Source organism: Dicentrarchus labrax, unplaced genomic scaffold (genome assembly GCF_905237075.1).
Source record: "Dicentrarchus labrax unplaced genomic scaffold, dlabrax2021, whole genome shotgun sequence".
In the NCBI taxonomy this organism is placed as follows: domain Eukaryota; kingdom Metazoa; phylum Chordata; class Actinopteri; family Moronidae; genus Dicentrarchus; species Dicentrarchus labrax.
In genome coordinates, this window is record NW_026136711.1 from 18,123,966 (window position 1) to 18,141,511 (window position 17,546).

At 41.1% G+C, this 17,546-nt stretch overlaps 1 protein-coding gene across 1 annotated transcript; it reads left to right on the forward strand.

The window, feature by feature from the left end:
• Positions 1 to 6,919: 6,919 nt before the first annotated feature.
• Positions 6,920 to 17,460, forward strand: LOC127371512 (leucine-rich repeat neuronal protein 1-like). Its single transcript, XM_051414363.1, has 2 exons — positions 6,920 to 7,378; positions 14,309 to 17,460. The coding sequence occupies exon 2, from the start codon at positions 14,553 to 14,555 to the stop codon at positions 16,698 to 16,700; it is 2,148 nt and encodes a 715-aa protein (XP_051270323.1). The 5' UTR covers positions 6,920 to 7,378; positions 14,309 to 14,552; the 3' UTR covers positions 16,701 to 17,460.
• Positions 17,461 to 17,546: the final 86 nt, after the last annotated feature.

The window sequence follows — 17,546 nt, forward strand, 5'->3', positions numbered from 1 at the left end:
TTTGATGTGGTGAGGGGAAAAAAGTGATGTGTGTGGGTACTGTATCTTTGACAACATCTCATCCCCCTGACAGGAAAAGTGCAGCGCTTCTTTTGAAAATCTGAGATATTTTCAAATTGAAGCACCCAGAGCAGCAGAACAAAAGGTGGAGTGTTTTGAACAATAAAAGGTGCTGGGTAAAGCGGTTTTACAGAGACAGCTGCTTCAGCTCCACACAAACACTGTCTCTATTGAAAATGTCTGAAAAAGGCGCTGATTCTCTAAACAGAAACCTCGTAGGCACAAGGCCTAACATTATCTTCGGGATTATTCCCCTCCACCCCCATCTCTGCTGGCCATACACACACGCAGCAGCAGTACCACTATCTATGCCACCAGCATCAGTGAAAAGACACATTCTGACTCCAAGTCTCAGACAGAGCATGTAGCTAACAAAGAGCAGTTGTCTTTGTTCAGCTGGCGCAGGAGAGGGAGGGGTGAACAAGGAGGGATAAGGATGGAGGATGGGGAGAGACACCGTTCTGTTTGAGCACAAAAAAGAGCAGACAAGCAAAATTTCTCCCACTAATCATACGCATACTACTTGTTCAGGCCCAGACTCCTGAGCCGCATGTTCTTAAACACCACTGTGCTTACTCTGGTGGGACTAAGGACTATTTAATATATTTTAATACAACAGTATGCATAATTAAATATTTCTTTTAAGCATGCAGCATGTCTGTGATCTGAAGATTTAGTTAGATTCTGGCAAATGCACCACATTTCCTACAGCCATAGCAGCCATGTAAGGCTGTACTTAGGCACAGCTAAATGCTAATGCTAGCATGCTAATATGCTGATGTCATACTGATGTCAAGCAGGTATAAGGTATTAGGTTTAGTGTGTTAGAACATTAATATTTGTTAAATCAAAGTATTTGACAAATTAAAATTTTGAATCATCAAAATTGATACAATTCACACTGAGGGGACATCGAATTTCATGTCAACCCATCTATTTGTGGATTTTGCTAAAAACTAAAAGTGTTAACCTCATAGTAATACAAGGGAAAAGTCTGGGGACTAACCAAAGTCATTAGGATACAAGGAAACCATGAATGTCAAATGTATACAATTTTATGGCAATCCATCGAAAAGTTGTTGCTGAATAAGTGAAAAGTTTGAGGGAAGTCATTAAGAGTAATCTTCTGGCAATCTTGGATACTGGCACCCAGTTTCATGGCAATCCATTCATTAGTTGCTGAGATATTTCAGTCTGGACCAAAGTAATGGACCCAGTGACCGACAAACAGGCCAACATTAACAACCCTACAGCCAGCAAGGCTAATACCTGAGAGAGGGAGAAATCAAACTTGTGACTGGCAACACTACATGTGCAGCTTCCCAGCATGATGTATAGAAACATGCTAAAATGTTGTGACCTATAAAAAAGCAAAGTAAACTTATTTCATTATTAACTCAGAACCTTTCTGTCTTCCTCTGCTTTGGTCTCTGGAGACACAACGCAGCCTGTATGGTTCCATGATCTCAACATACTGTTGATAATTATTTAATGATGAGACGCAGATGGTAAAGACATCTTTAACTCTGTACTGTCCGCTTTTGCAACGGATTGCATGGATGCATAGTTCAATTAATTCAAGACGTGTGTGCAATGTGAAGTTTAAAAACAAAAATAAAAAAAATCTGTCGACTTGAGACAGTCAAAGCAGTTCTCTTCTCCTCCTTTGCAAAACATCAGCAATGTAAAAGCTGCTGATGCCACATATTAATTAATTATTAATGGTTTGGGTTTTTTGTCATGATGAAATGAAAGTAAGAAAACAAAACTTGTTTCTATGAGACAGAACATAAGAAGGATGGATTAATAAAACTGATTAACAAGAAGCTATTATTGTACTGTTCTGGGTGGCACACCCAAGAACAGTTACCTTCATTAATTTATTTTTGCTTAAGGCAAATAAGTACAAACAGCTACCTCACAAAGTCATACACACACACACACACACACACACACACACACACACACACACACACACACACAAGCTTGAGAAACTATTTTAATTTTCAATTGGGCCAAAACAAATCAAGCAAGGCTTGTGTTTGACAAAACCAAATGAAAGTCAATCCCCAAGAGCCTCTGCTAAATTGCTTTGCTCAGGAGCAATTATAAAGGGATCTGTTGATTTTGTTGTTAAGTGGCTCTGATTGGTTGCAGAGTGGCAGGCTCTAATGTGGACACTAATGCAAAGTGACATGTGTAACAGGAGTCAGGACCTCATCACCTCTGTGCCTATTAAGACCAATTCAGAGGAGGTGTTTCACACTCACGCTCACCTTGGGCCTTGGCATTACAACCGGGCATAAATAGTCAGCACCAACAGAAGACAGGTGCCCTACATTTCTTTTCAGGATTGGTAGTGATTGACACAGTTAACGCATACCATGGAAAAAACTTTACACACTATTCAAGAAAAGTCATAAATCAAAATTGACATATACAGAAGATTCTACTTAATTCCAGACTCTCTAAAACTGGCCCATATAGCTGACACTGTCACATCCTTTTTAAATTTAATTTAGTTTACTTGAGAGTAAACCTATTCATCTGCAGCTGAATTTAAATGTACTGTTCTGAATATGTCTATTTAAGATTCATCTCCAGCACACCTACATAATTTTTTTCACATTAGAGAGATGTGTTAGAAAATGCTTGATATCACAAGGTCCAGTGTGTAACATTTGGGAGGATCTATTGGCAGACATGGAATATAATATTCATGTGTATGTTTTCATTAGTGTATAATCACCTGAATATGGGAAATGTTTGTTAGAATGAGACGTTTTTATCTACAGACACAGGTCACCTTCTACCATGTTGAACTGCCATGATTCTACAGTAACCCGGAATAGACAAGCCAAACACTGGCTCTAGATAAGGCCTTTCGTGTTTTTGCAAGATTCATGGCCATCATAGTTTCACTTCACAGCCTGTTCTTATTCCCAGGTCATCAAATGTAGACAGTGGTGTTCAGTTAGTTGCAATCTGCAACTTCACTGCTAGATGCCACTAAATCCTACACACTGGTCCTATAAAGTAATCATTAAACTTTTGGGAAAATACACTTATTCACTTTCTTGTCAGGAGTTAGATGACAATATCAATACCACTCTAATGTCTGTCTGTGAAATATGATGCTAAAGACAGGAGACTGTTTGCTTAGCTCGGTATAAAGACTGTAAACCGAGGGGAAACAGATAGCCTGGCTCTGTCCAAAGGTAATAAAATCCAGTTACCTGCACCTCTAAAACTCACTAATTTACATGATATATGTTGTTTGTTATGGGGTTAATAGCCCAGGCACAGTTATTTCCTTTGGTTGCTTGGCAACCTCACAGTGATGTCAAGTCATAACCTCTGGAAAACCAGAGCCTGACATTAAATAAATGAGATATAACATATTAATTATTTAGCAGCAGAGGTGCTTATAGGTTGATTTTGTTACCTTTGGATAGATCCAGGCTAGCTGTTTCCCGTTCCAGTCTTTGTGCTAAGCTAAGCTAATTGTCTCCTGGCTCTAGCTTTAAATTTACTGAACAAACATGTGAGTGGTGTCAATCTTCTCATCTGATGATCAGCAATAAGTGACAGTAAGTAAATACTCCTATTCCTTTTAAATGATTAGATTCTTATAATATAATACAAATAGCTCTATCACATAAAACCAGATGAAAAAGCTACATGGGAAACAATGTAAGTACCACCTGTACACTCTGTTGCAATCCAATATAACAGCCCTGCAATAAATTCAACCTCACTGAGGCTCATAATGTTCAATTTGTGTTGAGACTGGAAGGTGCTGATTCAACTCAGAGGGGATTTTCTGAGGCTATAGTTTGCGCTATTGTTGTGTTGGACTGCATTATATTGTAAGGTGTTTCTGTGTCCACCCCCTGGCAGATGCCTTGTTTGTTCCGCCTACCCTGCAACTGAAGGAGGCGAGACACAGACAGAGGGTTGGACCATGCCAAACAGGGCATAAGGTTAAGGAAAAGGAAAGTGAAATGACATTGGAATTGCCACTTTTTTCTCGAGAGTGACAGTGTTTGTCATGTCCATGTACATGCAAACGTGTGTGTGTGTGTGTGTGTGTGTGTGTGTGTGTGTGTGTGTGTGTGTGTGTGTGAAACAGCATCTGCAGTTTGTCATTACTGTTTACTCTAGCCAGGCAGAAGGTGGCAATAGTACCAGGAAAGGTGTGATAATGTCACATCAAGGTAACACATGTGCTAAATGTTTAGAGGCAGGCATCTGCTCCAGTTACAGCTGAAGACAACATCAAGCTGTTCCTATTAATGCCAAATCAGATTTATTCAAGAAACTGAAATAAAGTCCTCTTATGTTTTTAAAGAGATTATATAACATATTCCAAATAAACTGTGGGTGACCTCGGACAAATGCTCATGGGAAAGATGGAGGCATTACTAGCTCACTTGGAATGAAGTCATATGTGTCTTTGACTGCATCTCAGCATCCACTTTCTTCCAACATTCATATCATCGCTCCTCAACACTTCTAATTTTAATATTCATCCCATCTATATCTGAAAACAAGCACTGACAAGATAAATGACACCTTCTCTTCTCTTCAGCACAGTGTAATGCGGCAAAAAGATGAGAAGACTTTGCGAAAGGTAAAACAGGGGGCATACGTTTCTGTGTGACTGGTTTTCCCAGATGGCCATGTGGAGAGAGCTGTGTGATCAGAGATCTAATAAACCGGTGGATATGCTGCATCGCCTTTTCTGGGAGGGAGTTGTTGCCATAGCAACCACACCACAAGCGCTGCAGGTTAATGGTGGGAAATTATGATTTGCTGGTTGCTACTAACACGCAGACTGACTGCTGAATCAACTTTGAAGCTTTCAGTGGTGGTGAAACGATACGAGCAGTTCCCACAGTGCAGTTTTTGGACACCACAGAGACCTTTGAACAAGTTCCAGTTGCCCCAAGCAAAATGAATTAAATTTCACTAATGCATTTATCTTTAGAGCGGCTTTATTTGCTACATGTACTCAGTCTGTACAAAATCTTAAATATAAAAGTAGTAAAACATTCAAAAAGACCTTTCAGATGAGTGTCAGATGGCCAGAATTATCTCAAATATGAATGAATAAGTTAATCCCTCAAACGTGTATTTTATCAGTGGTTTCTAAGGAATTTTAGAAACTCTGCGTGCACTGTGTAATGAAAAGGTTTCAGACCACAGTGTGCAAAAGTGTACAATAACATGTCTGCCATTTGTAGTTTAATATTGTAGCATGAGTCATCATAGTGGCATGGATGGATTACTGATTGACCCTCCTAGGCTCAGGTTGAAGAACTCCAAGCCTGAGTCTCTGTGTTAAAGGAATAGTTCGACATTTATTCCCTTATTGACTTTCTTGCTGAGAGTTAGATAAGAAGATCAATACCACTTTCAAGTGTGTATGATAAATATGGAGCTTGAGCCAGCAGCCACTAGTTTAGCACAAAGACTGGAAAGAGGGAGAAACAGATATCAGAGGCATTTGGAAATCACCGCTCCCAGCCACAAAAAAGTCATTCACACAACTCACTATTCAACCAAGATCTACTATTTTTACACTTCAGTTTTTGTGCTATGTTAAACTAATTGTATTTCTATTTATTGTAGTAAAGATATGAAAGTGGTATCATTCTTACCATCAGCAAAAAACAAATAAGCATAATTCCTAAAATGCTAATTAAACAATTATTTTTTACAGTAAAACATTATGATGTCAATAACAGAGACTCAAAAAGGCCATAAAGCAATGCTTAAAGGTTCACTCTGAAGAATAGGTCATCCTCTGAAGACACCAGCTGACACTTTTTTCATGCCTTCGATCCATATTGAAAGGAAGAAGAGGCATTCGTCCCTAGTGTATGTTTCTACTTTCAAAATTGCCTCTTTTATTTTTGACGTCAATCTATTTAATGGTGAATTCTATTTTAAAATATTACATTTTTGAACTTTAAATATAAAAAAATACAGTTTAAAAATAAAAAAAGCTTGTTGGTTTTCTTATGTTATCAATTACACTTATAAAGGACACAGTGTTTTTCACAGAATTTGAATGCTTTGTTGTAAATTATCAAGAAAGAAAATTAATCAGTTACTGTACCTCCAGTACTCAGACATATATATGCATGCTAGATGCACGAAGCTGTAATTACTCTTGATGAATTTCACAAATAAGGCAAGTACATAATCCAGGAGAGATTAAATAATCTGCTCAATGATTTGTCATCATGTAATTTATAAAAGAGAAAGAACACTGAAATGACTAAATGCAGTCAGAAATGTAAACAGAACTTTCTGCTTAATTGCAGCCCAAATCTGCAGATGACATCTGCCTGGCACACTTTTTATGTCCCTACACAGAGATGATCACATTCCTTCTCTGTAGCTACAGTAGGATGAAAAACCATTCAGGCAGCTCCCAAAGCAGCAGCTCAAACAGCAAGTGATGAAACGTTGTCATTTTCACTGCTCCCCTTAGAGAGGAAGGGAGAGGGAGGAGGAAGAAGAATCCAAACAAGTGACAGGTCTGAGAGAAGAGATGTATCTCTTTTTCAACATAGTGTGTGTGTGTGTGTGTGTGTGTGTGTGTGTGTGTGTTGACTCATAAGATCCTCTTTTAAGTCAATTCTCATCTCATAATCTCATAATTATTGTGAATTATTAATTGGGTAGTCATTAAATTTAGATCAATTCTGAGTTCATGGCACTCTTACAAGTAACTTTCAAGCCTTTTCTTGACTGAATAAACTTCAGTTGTTGACCTGAAGAGCGACAATAAAACTAATTCAAGAGACCAACAACAGGAACATTCAAACAATGAGCTCTCATTTGTGCAGTCGGATGCCATTGGTTCCTCCAGCTGCTCCATCACTTCCACCATCAAATTCGCACTTTGCAGCTCGTGGCCAGCAGGGTGGGACTTTTGTTTCCATGGTGGTGATGACAGAACAGATGGTGAGGCTGCCTGTTTGGGCACCACTGTCGGTGTCAGACGCGTTTCAGTCCAGCTGACCTGCGCCAGGCAGCTGCTCATCACTGGAAGCTGTGCGCTGCAGCGTTTCCACTCCTGAAGTATCACCAGCACTGGAGATCAGAGCAGATAGGCTATTACAAAAAAAGGAAGGGGTTCTTTTCCACAGATGAGATTTATTCTCGTCAATAAGGCTGATTATTTCTATCCTCAAACAAACATACTCTGCAACCCTCGCGCATCATCCTGGAGCTGCGGATACTGCATGGGTCAGGTACAGTAGCCTGCAGCAGCCTTGCGTACGGAGGATACAGCGCTTCATAGGTGAGAGCAATGTGTTTATTTTATGCATGTGCTGAAATCTTGATGCCGATAAGATATTTCAATTTTTTTCCTTAATTTCTTTCTCGATAAAAAAGGGCGAATATGTCAGTCCGTTCAAGAGTGATAAACTCGTGAAGATGAAGTCATCATTTTATATTTTGAGAAATGCTCTGATCAACAAAGATGAAGTGAAACAATAACGCATTCCCTCTCCATGGCGTTGGTCCTCGTGCAGCGCGTGTTCCCACCGCAAAGAGGGAAAGATAGTGTTTTCATAGCTTCAACAAACAAATGATCAAACAAATATTTCAATTCGGCACAAAATAGATCATAAAGTTGTCCATGTTTATCGATGTCTCCTCGGTATTAATCTGCAATGTGTGGTTGGGTCAGTCTTATCAATAAAATCTATTATATATTAGATTTGCAATGCCACCGTGCTCTGCAATCTATATACAGTATATGATTGTTAGGAACCTTTCTCAAGTCTAAACAAATAAACATGAACTGATCAGAGATCAGAGGAAACAAACAAAGAGAATATGAACCTAATAAATCTGTGCTTGGCAAACCTTGTGTTAATTTACAATATTTAGTTTTATACATGCTCTCTTTATACTTTTGCAATAAAAAGCCAAATTATGATGTGAATTGTGAATCTCTCAGGGGCTCATTATTAAAGCTGCAATTTGCCAGCAGCCCTGACATTTCACTGCACTGTGACACTGGGTTCAACTAGCAGTGTAGTTTAACATTTACACAAACTGCAGCATCACTTGCCAGTGCAGAGTGCAGCTGAAACAGCTGAGTAGCAGCTATGGGCATCAGACCTATTTGCATGCGTAAGGGTCAGGAAATTGGCAGATGTCTGAAATGAAGACACAGAGGAGAAAGAAAGGCAACCCAGTGTTCTTACTGAGAAGTTTGAGAAAGCAGGGGGAGCCTGTATTGTTAGGGTCACCTTTGTCAAGTGGGCTCTGTTGTTTCAGCTGCTGCATTACAGCGACACCTGTTACTGAGATCAATACCACAAAGGACATATCTCTACACTATGGTAGTCAAGTTATAGCATTAGTTTGATCAGAACAAGACAAAAATTATGCATTGCATGATATGACTCTTGTTTTCAAGCAACCACACAACTTTATGTAGTTTATATTGATACATATGTCACCCAATGAGCCAAGGATATGAAGGTTTAGGAGGCCAGGGCACCTTCCCCCAATCTTCACAATGCACAGTGACGTATCTCCTCAGCTGGTAATGAGGAGTGTGTGAGAATCTGACGAAACAAAGACACGTCTTGGTGTGTCTGTGTGTTTGGGGTAGGAGCCATTGTGAGCCATACGGGGTCTAACTCTGCAGCATGTGCTGGTGCTGGGGTTCCCACAGCAGTGGAGACAACGGTGCAACAGCTTGACCTTCTCCCTTTGTGAGCATGATCTGAAGGGAAACATGACGGCCATTGAGAGGTTTTGTCACGTTGTTGTGACCGAATCAGCTGTTTTGTCATCCTTTGTTTTTAACAGCAATAAACTGAACATTATTTTGTGTTTTACAGCCTTTATTCTAGATACATTGGGTGTAAGAGACTTGAATGCTTTTGGATGTAATCATACATTTTAAACTCGACATAGTACTTTAAAAACAACATTTGAAGTGTTTTTGACTTAATATAAATGTAATGCACAGTTAAAGTTGAACAAAAAGATGAGGAAAATATTTTAAAATCATGTAGTGGCTTATTTATAAAAATCCATTTTAAATCAAAAATCCATTTTAACTGCACAATTTAATCTTCCTTGACCTCTCCAATGTGTTTTTAAAATAGGGATTCCCCAGAGATTATAGACTTTGGCTTTGACAGTATGATTGATTGATGCTCCAATGACAACATATTGGCTTTTCACCAACACTGCAACTGTAAAGAGCAATGAAGTGGAGGGGGAGGATGAGGGCAAAAAGGGGAGTGGGAAAAAAATGAGAGCCAGAGAAGAAAAATTGTGTCAAGATCCACCTCAGTTCCAGGGGGAAATAAAGCTACGATATGGATTTGCAGTAAATAGAAATACAGAGACAATTTGCCATACGGTGACTTATAAACCTTAATGGAGTTTGAAGAAGAGGCAGCTCACTTTCCTTTAATTCCATACATGGTTTTCGACTTTCATTGTACCTTCAGCCCTGTTGTGTTTTCAGTTCAGCGGTTTCCTCCTGTGGCCTTCTAATTGAAGCACAGCTCTCCATCCTCTCCGTCTTTACTTTCTCTCTTCTCTCTGACTGAGTGGACATGCATCCTTCTCCTCCTCGGCTCTACACCTCTGCCATCAGCAGCTGCACCAAAGTCCTGTGTGATGTGAAGTGAGACGCTTGCATACTAATGGAGCAGGAACAGGATGTCTCTCAGGCAGGCCAGCACAGTGAGGACATGGAGAAAACATCAGGCGGCACTACTCAGCTTCCCAGCACCACATGATAGCTCTGCATTGAAACTGATTGTCTTGAAAAACTGGTAGCTTTAAAGTAGAAATCTGGGAAATATATTATTACAGCGTAGTGTAATTCTGGTATGGAGAAAGAGCCAGACATTTGAGCATATGCTATGTCCGTAGTGTTGTTGTGGTTACTATATCATGCACATATGCTCTGTTGTTTTACCGTAAGGCTTTAAGCCGCAGTCACCTTCTTGTGGCAGCTCTCACTGTCATGTTCCTTTAGCTGCCTGATGGCACTAATAGCTGTCTTCTCATGTCTTCTCATTTGGTTATGAAACAGACATGCCGGTGGCATAGCCGTTGCTATGGTGACGCCATGTCTGTGAGCTTGTTGTGCGGCTGCTGATTCAGAAACACTGCTTACATTTTGCACCCAGTGAAAAGGGCCTCAGGAATAGAGGGTGCAAAGCATAGTCTCCTATGAAAAATAATGCAGCGTGCTATCAAGTGAGGTTCCTCCCGGCTGCACCAGTGGCACATGAAGTGTAGTATTAGCACCACTGCATCTAAACTCTTAGAAGGTGTAAAAACAAGTTAAATGAAATTTCTCCAAATCAACCTAAGCAACATAATTATAGCCCTTCAAAACAGAAAGTCTTCTTTCTACCAATGAAAACAGTGCCTGCACACACAAAGCCATTTCACAGATGTAAAGAGAAATGCTCCCTGCATCTGACTGCAGGTCTGTGTTTCTTTTGTGACTCTAATTACCTTCATTGCTTGCTGTGTTGTCCAGAGATGCTGCCTTATAAATGCATTTATGAGGCCTTAGCATGATGTAGACAAAGCTCATTATGTCCCACAATTACATCTCGCTGTCTTGCTTGGAACCTCAGGGCCAGTGATCCTCTGACGGTTTATGGGAACCCATTTGAAATATCAGCTACTGTAGACATATCCTTGTAGATGTGAGATGTGTGTGTGTGTTTTATATCTGTAATGTGTAGTTAGATTTAAACCTCATAAGGATTGGGTGTGCAGAGAGAGTAAATCCTTCCTGCTGGAGGCTTCAGTTCAGACAGTCAGCTGGATAATACCAAGCTGTTGAGGGATTTTCTGCCTCCTTCCAGTGGTCTGTGCATGCATGCATGTCACAGTGTGTGAATCGAATAAGAGAAGGAAAACAGGATGTGTATTTTGTGGTAGTGTGGAGATGGATGCAGTGTAGATATAAATGTATTCATGCATTTTTAATTATGTCCCCTACAGTGTAATAGCTCTCTGCTGCCTCGGCCATGAGATTAGCAATAGATTTTCAGGATACAGGTGCTTGTACGGCCCTGCTTTGACAGTGAGAGAATTAATCTCAGACCTAATCTCTGTCACATCCCAGAGAACGAAAGTTTACAAAGGTGTTGTCGCACCAGAATGACTCTGTACAGCATGGCACCATAACAAACCTTTCAATCTCCCTCTTGAATACGATCCTGTGGGATTTCACCTCTTTTCTGTTTTAGTTCTTGTCATGTTTAGAAACATTTATTATTTCTCCTCAGAATTCCCATGTCGTTTCCTTCATGTAAAAGAATGCTGATAGCAAAATAATATTTGTATAGTAGGGACACAGAAGTCATTTCTAGAGCTGTTTAATACATCTGATCCACAGTATCCACAGTAATGATGGCACACACATCTGTGTATGATAGTTGGTGGATGGATGATGAAATAATCTGTTTCCTACTTTTTGCCCTTACAATAACATTCAGTTTTGGTTTAAGTCTAAATGATGTAGTCTAGTATGGTTTTGTATATTTAACTGTTTCTACTACTATTTGTTCTAGCAATGTCAAAGTGGAAGTCGGAAGGTTCTATACTGTGGGAGAAAACAGTTAGGTAAAAGTTGAAAAGTGAAGGGGAATTAGTTGGGGCAATCAATATAGTAATTAAGATATGTGATAGATGCTAAACTCCAACCACTTAAGTAGGGTTGGTGTGCACCTAACAATAGGTATCTGTGGGTGTACTGGGTAGCTTGTAAGTATAAATTTGTGTACTGCAGAGATTATGAAGCAGGTTATCAGTGAAAGAGAGCATATGTGCTCAGCAGAGCTTCCTTGGGTCAATAAGGTCAACACGTACACACAATGAGAGATAGGTGGGAACGGATGCAGACCCCCATAGTGCTGCCAGTCTGCCAGAAACCTGGTGCCAGGTGTCTGAGTTTTATGGCCTCAGCATGAAAGAAGCGATTACTCCGCTTGTCTCCTCCGATTTGATACCCAAGCAGCGCAACACATGGAGGAAGAGAGAGGACAGACAAATGTATTACCAAGTAAATCTTTTTATACCAAGGCAAGGCACAGTATATTGTCAGGCAGGTATTGAAAGACATTTGAGTGGATCATTTGAAACTGAATGATGGATGATTAAAGGCAGAAGGAGGTGCCACATGTTGAGCACTTATTCACAGTCAGAAGCCACTAACAGAGCCAAGAGAAGGAGCCATATTTCAGTCACACTAAGGGAATCAGTTAGATCAGTTTGAGTGTGACCGGGTCATTGCAGAGACCAGCCACCTGATACCAGGCACCATATGCGCTCTTACTCAGAGAAAAACACACATGCATGAGCTGTGATTCTTAAACACTGTATTTGACTTCCCTCCCGTAGGTGAATTGGAGAAAAGCTGCTTTTGCCAGGCAGTGCTACTCTTCTGGCATGTATAATTCTTAGAAATAGTCTCATGATGTAGCTTTTCTGTATAGCAAAGTGTTCCGTTTTGTATTTGTTGAGCTGCTTTTATACTATTGTACATGCAAATGTGGAGGGAAAACTGTGAGAATGTGTTAACACATTGCAGGGCGTGAACAGACAGCACATAAAAGGAGGGAGAAAACAATATGTATCTGTTTTATGTTAATATTGGAAGAACTTGTCAGTTTTGATGTGAAACAAAATACACCCAACTATCTCTGTTTGCGCGCACACACACACACACACACACACACCCCACACACACACACACACACTAGATGCTCAGCCTCAGTTTATTTATGAGGATGAATGTGAATTTTTATTAGTGAGTCAGACTAGAAGCTGACACTGTGGTGTTCGGTTTTAGTTAGTGAGAGAGTTTCTCTTTCTTTCCCTCATGCTAAAGTAAACAATTATAAAAGCTGATTATTCCTTTGGGTTGTTTAGATAATTGCCACTTTTTGACAACTCTCTCATCGCACACAAATCACAATCACTCACACACACTGAAACACTAACACAGTAATGCCGAGAGACACAAAACCTATAGAGTTGGAGCCAACTGAGGAATGTCTGTGAATCATTTTAAGAGAAAATCTAAGTGATCACATAAGACTTCAATATTCATTTTAGGATTTGAAGAAGCTGATGACTGATTCTTTATCTTTATTGCTCATTGTGTCACATCTGCCTTTGAAAATCAAGTCTTTACCTCCCATCCCAACAGATGTCTCTAGAAGTTGGTGCCATAAAATGGACAAATGAAAGCAAAAGTGTAAAATATCACAATTCCTTAGGGGGCTCAGCTGTCAGGCCACTCCAATCACTCAGTGCTTGTCTTAGTTTAACCAAACCTGGACCAGTACAGTGTGCACACAGCACAGCCACAACTCTGGCTCTTAAAAAAAGATGCTAAATTCATGTCACATTTGTGTGACTGCTTCCTATGGGCCTGTATCACAAGTAGTGAGTGATTAACAGTGAAGAGCACACACTCCCTGTTTATTAAGCCTGTTGTGTAATGGGCTCACAGCCAGAGCTGCCGGCTGTGCCCACCCCACACACTCATTCAAGAGGATCATTGATACCAAGCTGGTATGCAGATAATCTACCAAGTACAGAGAGAAAAACATGTTGGTAATCTCTGAGGAGACAGATACGCAACACATCAGGGGGGCAAAGCTAATATCAAACCTCATCATCACTCATCGCTCACTATACATATTATACATATGTTGCCCAAAGGCTTGAGATTCAATTGCTGTAACAGATTACATGTAAAGAAACAGTTCAACAGTTCAACAAAGAGAGTGGCCAAGTGAATAACATAATGGTTAGGTAGTGTTTTGAGATGCATGGCCTCACTTAATTTTATTTCAAGATCCAGAAGTAACTTTTTCCACACACATTCCTATTTTCAAGCGCTGTCTGGCTGTGTAGGGGCTCATTAACAGGGCAACAAGACAAATCTGACAGATTCATTCTGCCCCGTTGGATAGGTCAATTTAGCCCCCTAAATATCTGTGGGGTGGCACTGGAAAACTGTCCCTTGCCTCATTTGTTACTCTCTGTATGAAAAACAAATATGACTCCCTTACTTTCTTAGGTTTCAATGCAGTTTTTTTTTTTTTTACTCCCTCACTGTTTCATATAACTGACTACCTTTTGCAAACTGACCATCAAAAAAATGTATATCTATGTTGCAGGCATTCAAATTTTATTTGCTTTCTGTCTTTTTTAGGCTTAAACTTCAAGGTGAGGAAGTGAGAACAGAAAACAATCAGCAGAGGTCAAGTTTGGACCAGATGATCCCCTGCCCTGAATTCTGCAAATAACTTTCTCCTGGATAAATCACCTCTCTGAAAATTGCCTTCAGTACATAGCTATCAACAAAGAAGACTAATGCTCATGAACCTTCTCTCCAAGCCTTTCTCTAGAACACTGCCTCTCATCTAAGCTTTATCTGAGCAGAGAGAGCAGACATCATGGCACTCAGCTCGCAGCCTTGGCCTCCTCTACTCTGGCTGTGCATGGGCTTTCTTCTTTCCTTTCTTTTGCCCATACATGGCAAAGAATGTCCACGTTTGTGTGTATGTGAGATCCGCCCTTGGTTCACCCCCCAGTCGACCTACAAGGAGGCAACCACGGTGGACTGCAATGACTTGAGGCTCACGCACATCCCTACTAACCTGTCCACAGATACTCAGGTGTTACTGCTCCAAAGTAACGCGATCTCTCACACCAGTGGGGAGCTGGAAGTGTTGTTCAACTTGACAGAGTTGGACCTATCCCAGAACAACTTCAGCACTGTGGAAGCTGTGGGCCTCACAAGCATGAACCACCTGACTACACTGCATCTTGAGGAGAACCACATCAGCCAGCTGCCAGACCACTGCCTGGGAAACCTCTCCAATCTCCAGGAGCTCTACATCAACCACAACCAGATAAACTCCATCTCCCCTCGGGCATTTGCAGGCCTGCTTAACCTGTTGCGCCTTCACCTCAACTCCAACAGGCTCCATGTCATAGACAACCGCTGGTTTGAAGAAACACCTAACCTTGAGATCCTTATGATTGGGGAGAACCCAGTTATTGGCCTCCTAGACATGAACTTTAAGCCTCTAGGAAGCCTGAGGAGTCTGGTCCTGGCTGGCATGGACCTCACCGACGTTCCAGCAAATGCATTTGTAGGTTTGGATAACCTTGAAAGCATTTCTTTCTATGACAACAAATTGGTCAGAATCCCTCAACTGGCCCTTCAAAAAGTTCCCAATTTGAAATTCTTGGATTTAAACAAAAATCCAGTTCACAAAATTCAGGAAGGAGATTTCCAGAACATGTTACGTCTAAAAGAGCTGGGTATCAACAACATGATGGAGTTAGTGTCAATTGACCGCTATGCTCTGGACAACCTACCAGAACTAACAAAGCTGGAGGCCACAAACAACCCTAAGCTGTCTTATGTGCATAGGTTGGCCTTTAGGGACATGCCCTCCTTGGAGAGCCTGATGCTCAACAATAACGCCCTCACTGCCCTTTACCAGCACACTGTGGAGGTATTGCCTAACCTGCGGGAGATCAGTCTACATAGCAACCCATTGCGCTGTGACTGTGTCATTGAGTGGATGAGTTCCAACCGGACCACGGTGCGCTTCATGGAGCCCCTGTCCATGCTGTGCGCCTCCCCCTCAGAACTTAAAGGCCAGCGTGTTAGAGGGCTAAGGCTGCTGGAGTCCCCAGAGCAATGCCTCCCTCTCATATCCCACAACACCTTTCCCAGTCACTTAAACCTCGAGCTGGGCATGAGTGTCAGTCTTGACTGCAGAGCCATGGCTGAGCCAGAGCCTGAGATTTACTGGGTGACTCCTCTTGGGACCAAAATCACAATAGACACTGTGTCAGAGCGCTACCACTTGAGCAGTGAGGGAACCCTGCGGCTATCTCATGTTCAAGTGGAGGATTCTGGTCATTATACCTGTGTGGCCCAGAACACAGAGGGAGCTGACACAAGGGTCGCCACCATCCGTGTTAACGGCACCCTGCTAGACAGCACCCAAGTGATGAAAATCTATGTCAAGCAGACTGAGTCGCACTCCATCCTGGTCTCCTGGAAGATAAATTCTAACGTCATGTCCTCCAACCTAAAGTGGGCCTCAGCCACCATGAAGATTGACAACCCACACATCACCTACACAGCTCGTGTCCCTGTAGATGTTCATGAGTACAACCTCACACACCTTCAACCGGCCACTGAGTATGAGGTATGCCTCACGGTGTCCAACATCCACCTACAGACACACAAGTCTTGTGTTAATGTGACAACACACAGTGCTACCTTCGCCCTGGACCTGTCAGATCAGCACCCGAGTGCGGCTGTGCTGGCTGTCATGGCGACCATGCTGGCCTTCCTCAGTCTGGCCACCGTGGGCGTCTACATCGCCCGCAGATGGAAGAGAAAAAACTACCACCACTCTCTGAAGAAATACATGCTGAAGACTTCCTCCATCCCCCTGAACGAGCTTTATCCTCCTCTCATAAACCTGTGGGAGGCTGACGGTGAGAAGGACAAAGATGGCAGCACAGAGGGAAAACTGTCTCCTGTTGACACCACGCGTAGTTACTACATGTGGTGAGGATTTAATATGGAGGCCTGACTGCCTCTCTAGCGGCACAAAAAGACACACTTTTGCCATTTTGGTGCAGAAGTCGAATAAAGTTGCAAATGTTTTTTGTATTCTCAGCTTTGCTAATAAGAGGCAGAGTGATCAAGGACAGGATTTTTATTAGTATAGCGTATCGCATTTGTTTGATTCTTTCTATCTCTTAATTGTTTTGGACTCTCCAAGATGGCAGCTGTATTTAGCCTCCAGGTTGTCTTAGTTGCTATGCTCTTTTTTCTGTGGTGCATTCACTCTCTTTTGGGTTAATAATGCAGCAGAAGGGGCCGATGGTCTTCTTGCATTATTAGTGGAAATCAGTGGTTTTTTTCTGTTTTGTAAAACAGGTAACCTGTTGTGCACTGATAGATAATGGAGTTTGTCTTAACTTCAATTAAAAGCTGACAGTGGGGTTTAGACTTATTAAACTGTCTACTGAATGTTAGCAATTGTGCAGTAATGTTGTATCAACTATACCTTTGAACTTTCTGATTTAAACTGCAAGAGAATAGGATTTTAGTTTGCTCTTAAATGTGATGTTAATGCTAGAAATACAAATGTTTGTGAAAACATCTTGAGATTTTGTTTTTATTACTAAGGTGCACTAGAATCTTTTTGACCCTTTTCCCTGTTGACTCTTATTAGACTTTTTTGCTAATTGCTTAGTTTATTATTTTCACATGCAATATGTATACTGATGAAGATAAAAATAAATAATTTTTGGTTCTTTTGCAAACATTTTGTCTTTTTTTTCCAATTCCTGTTGTCAGTTATTATTTTCTTTCAGTTTTGACAAGCACACTCACTCCCTGGTGATACAGG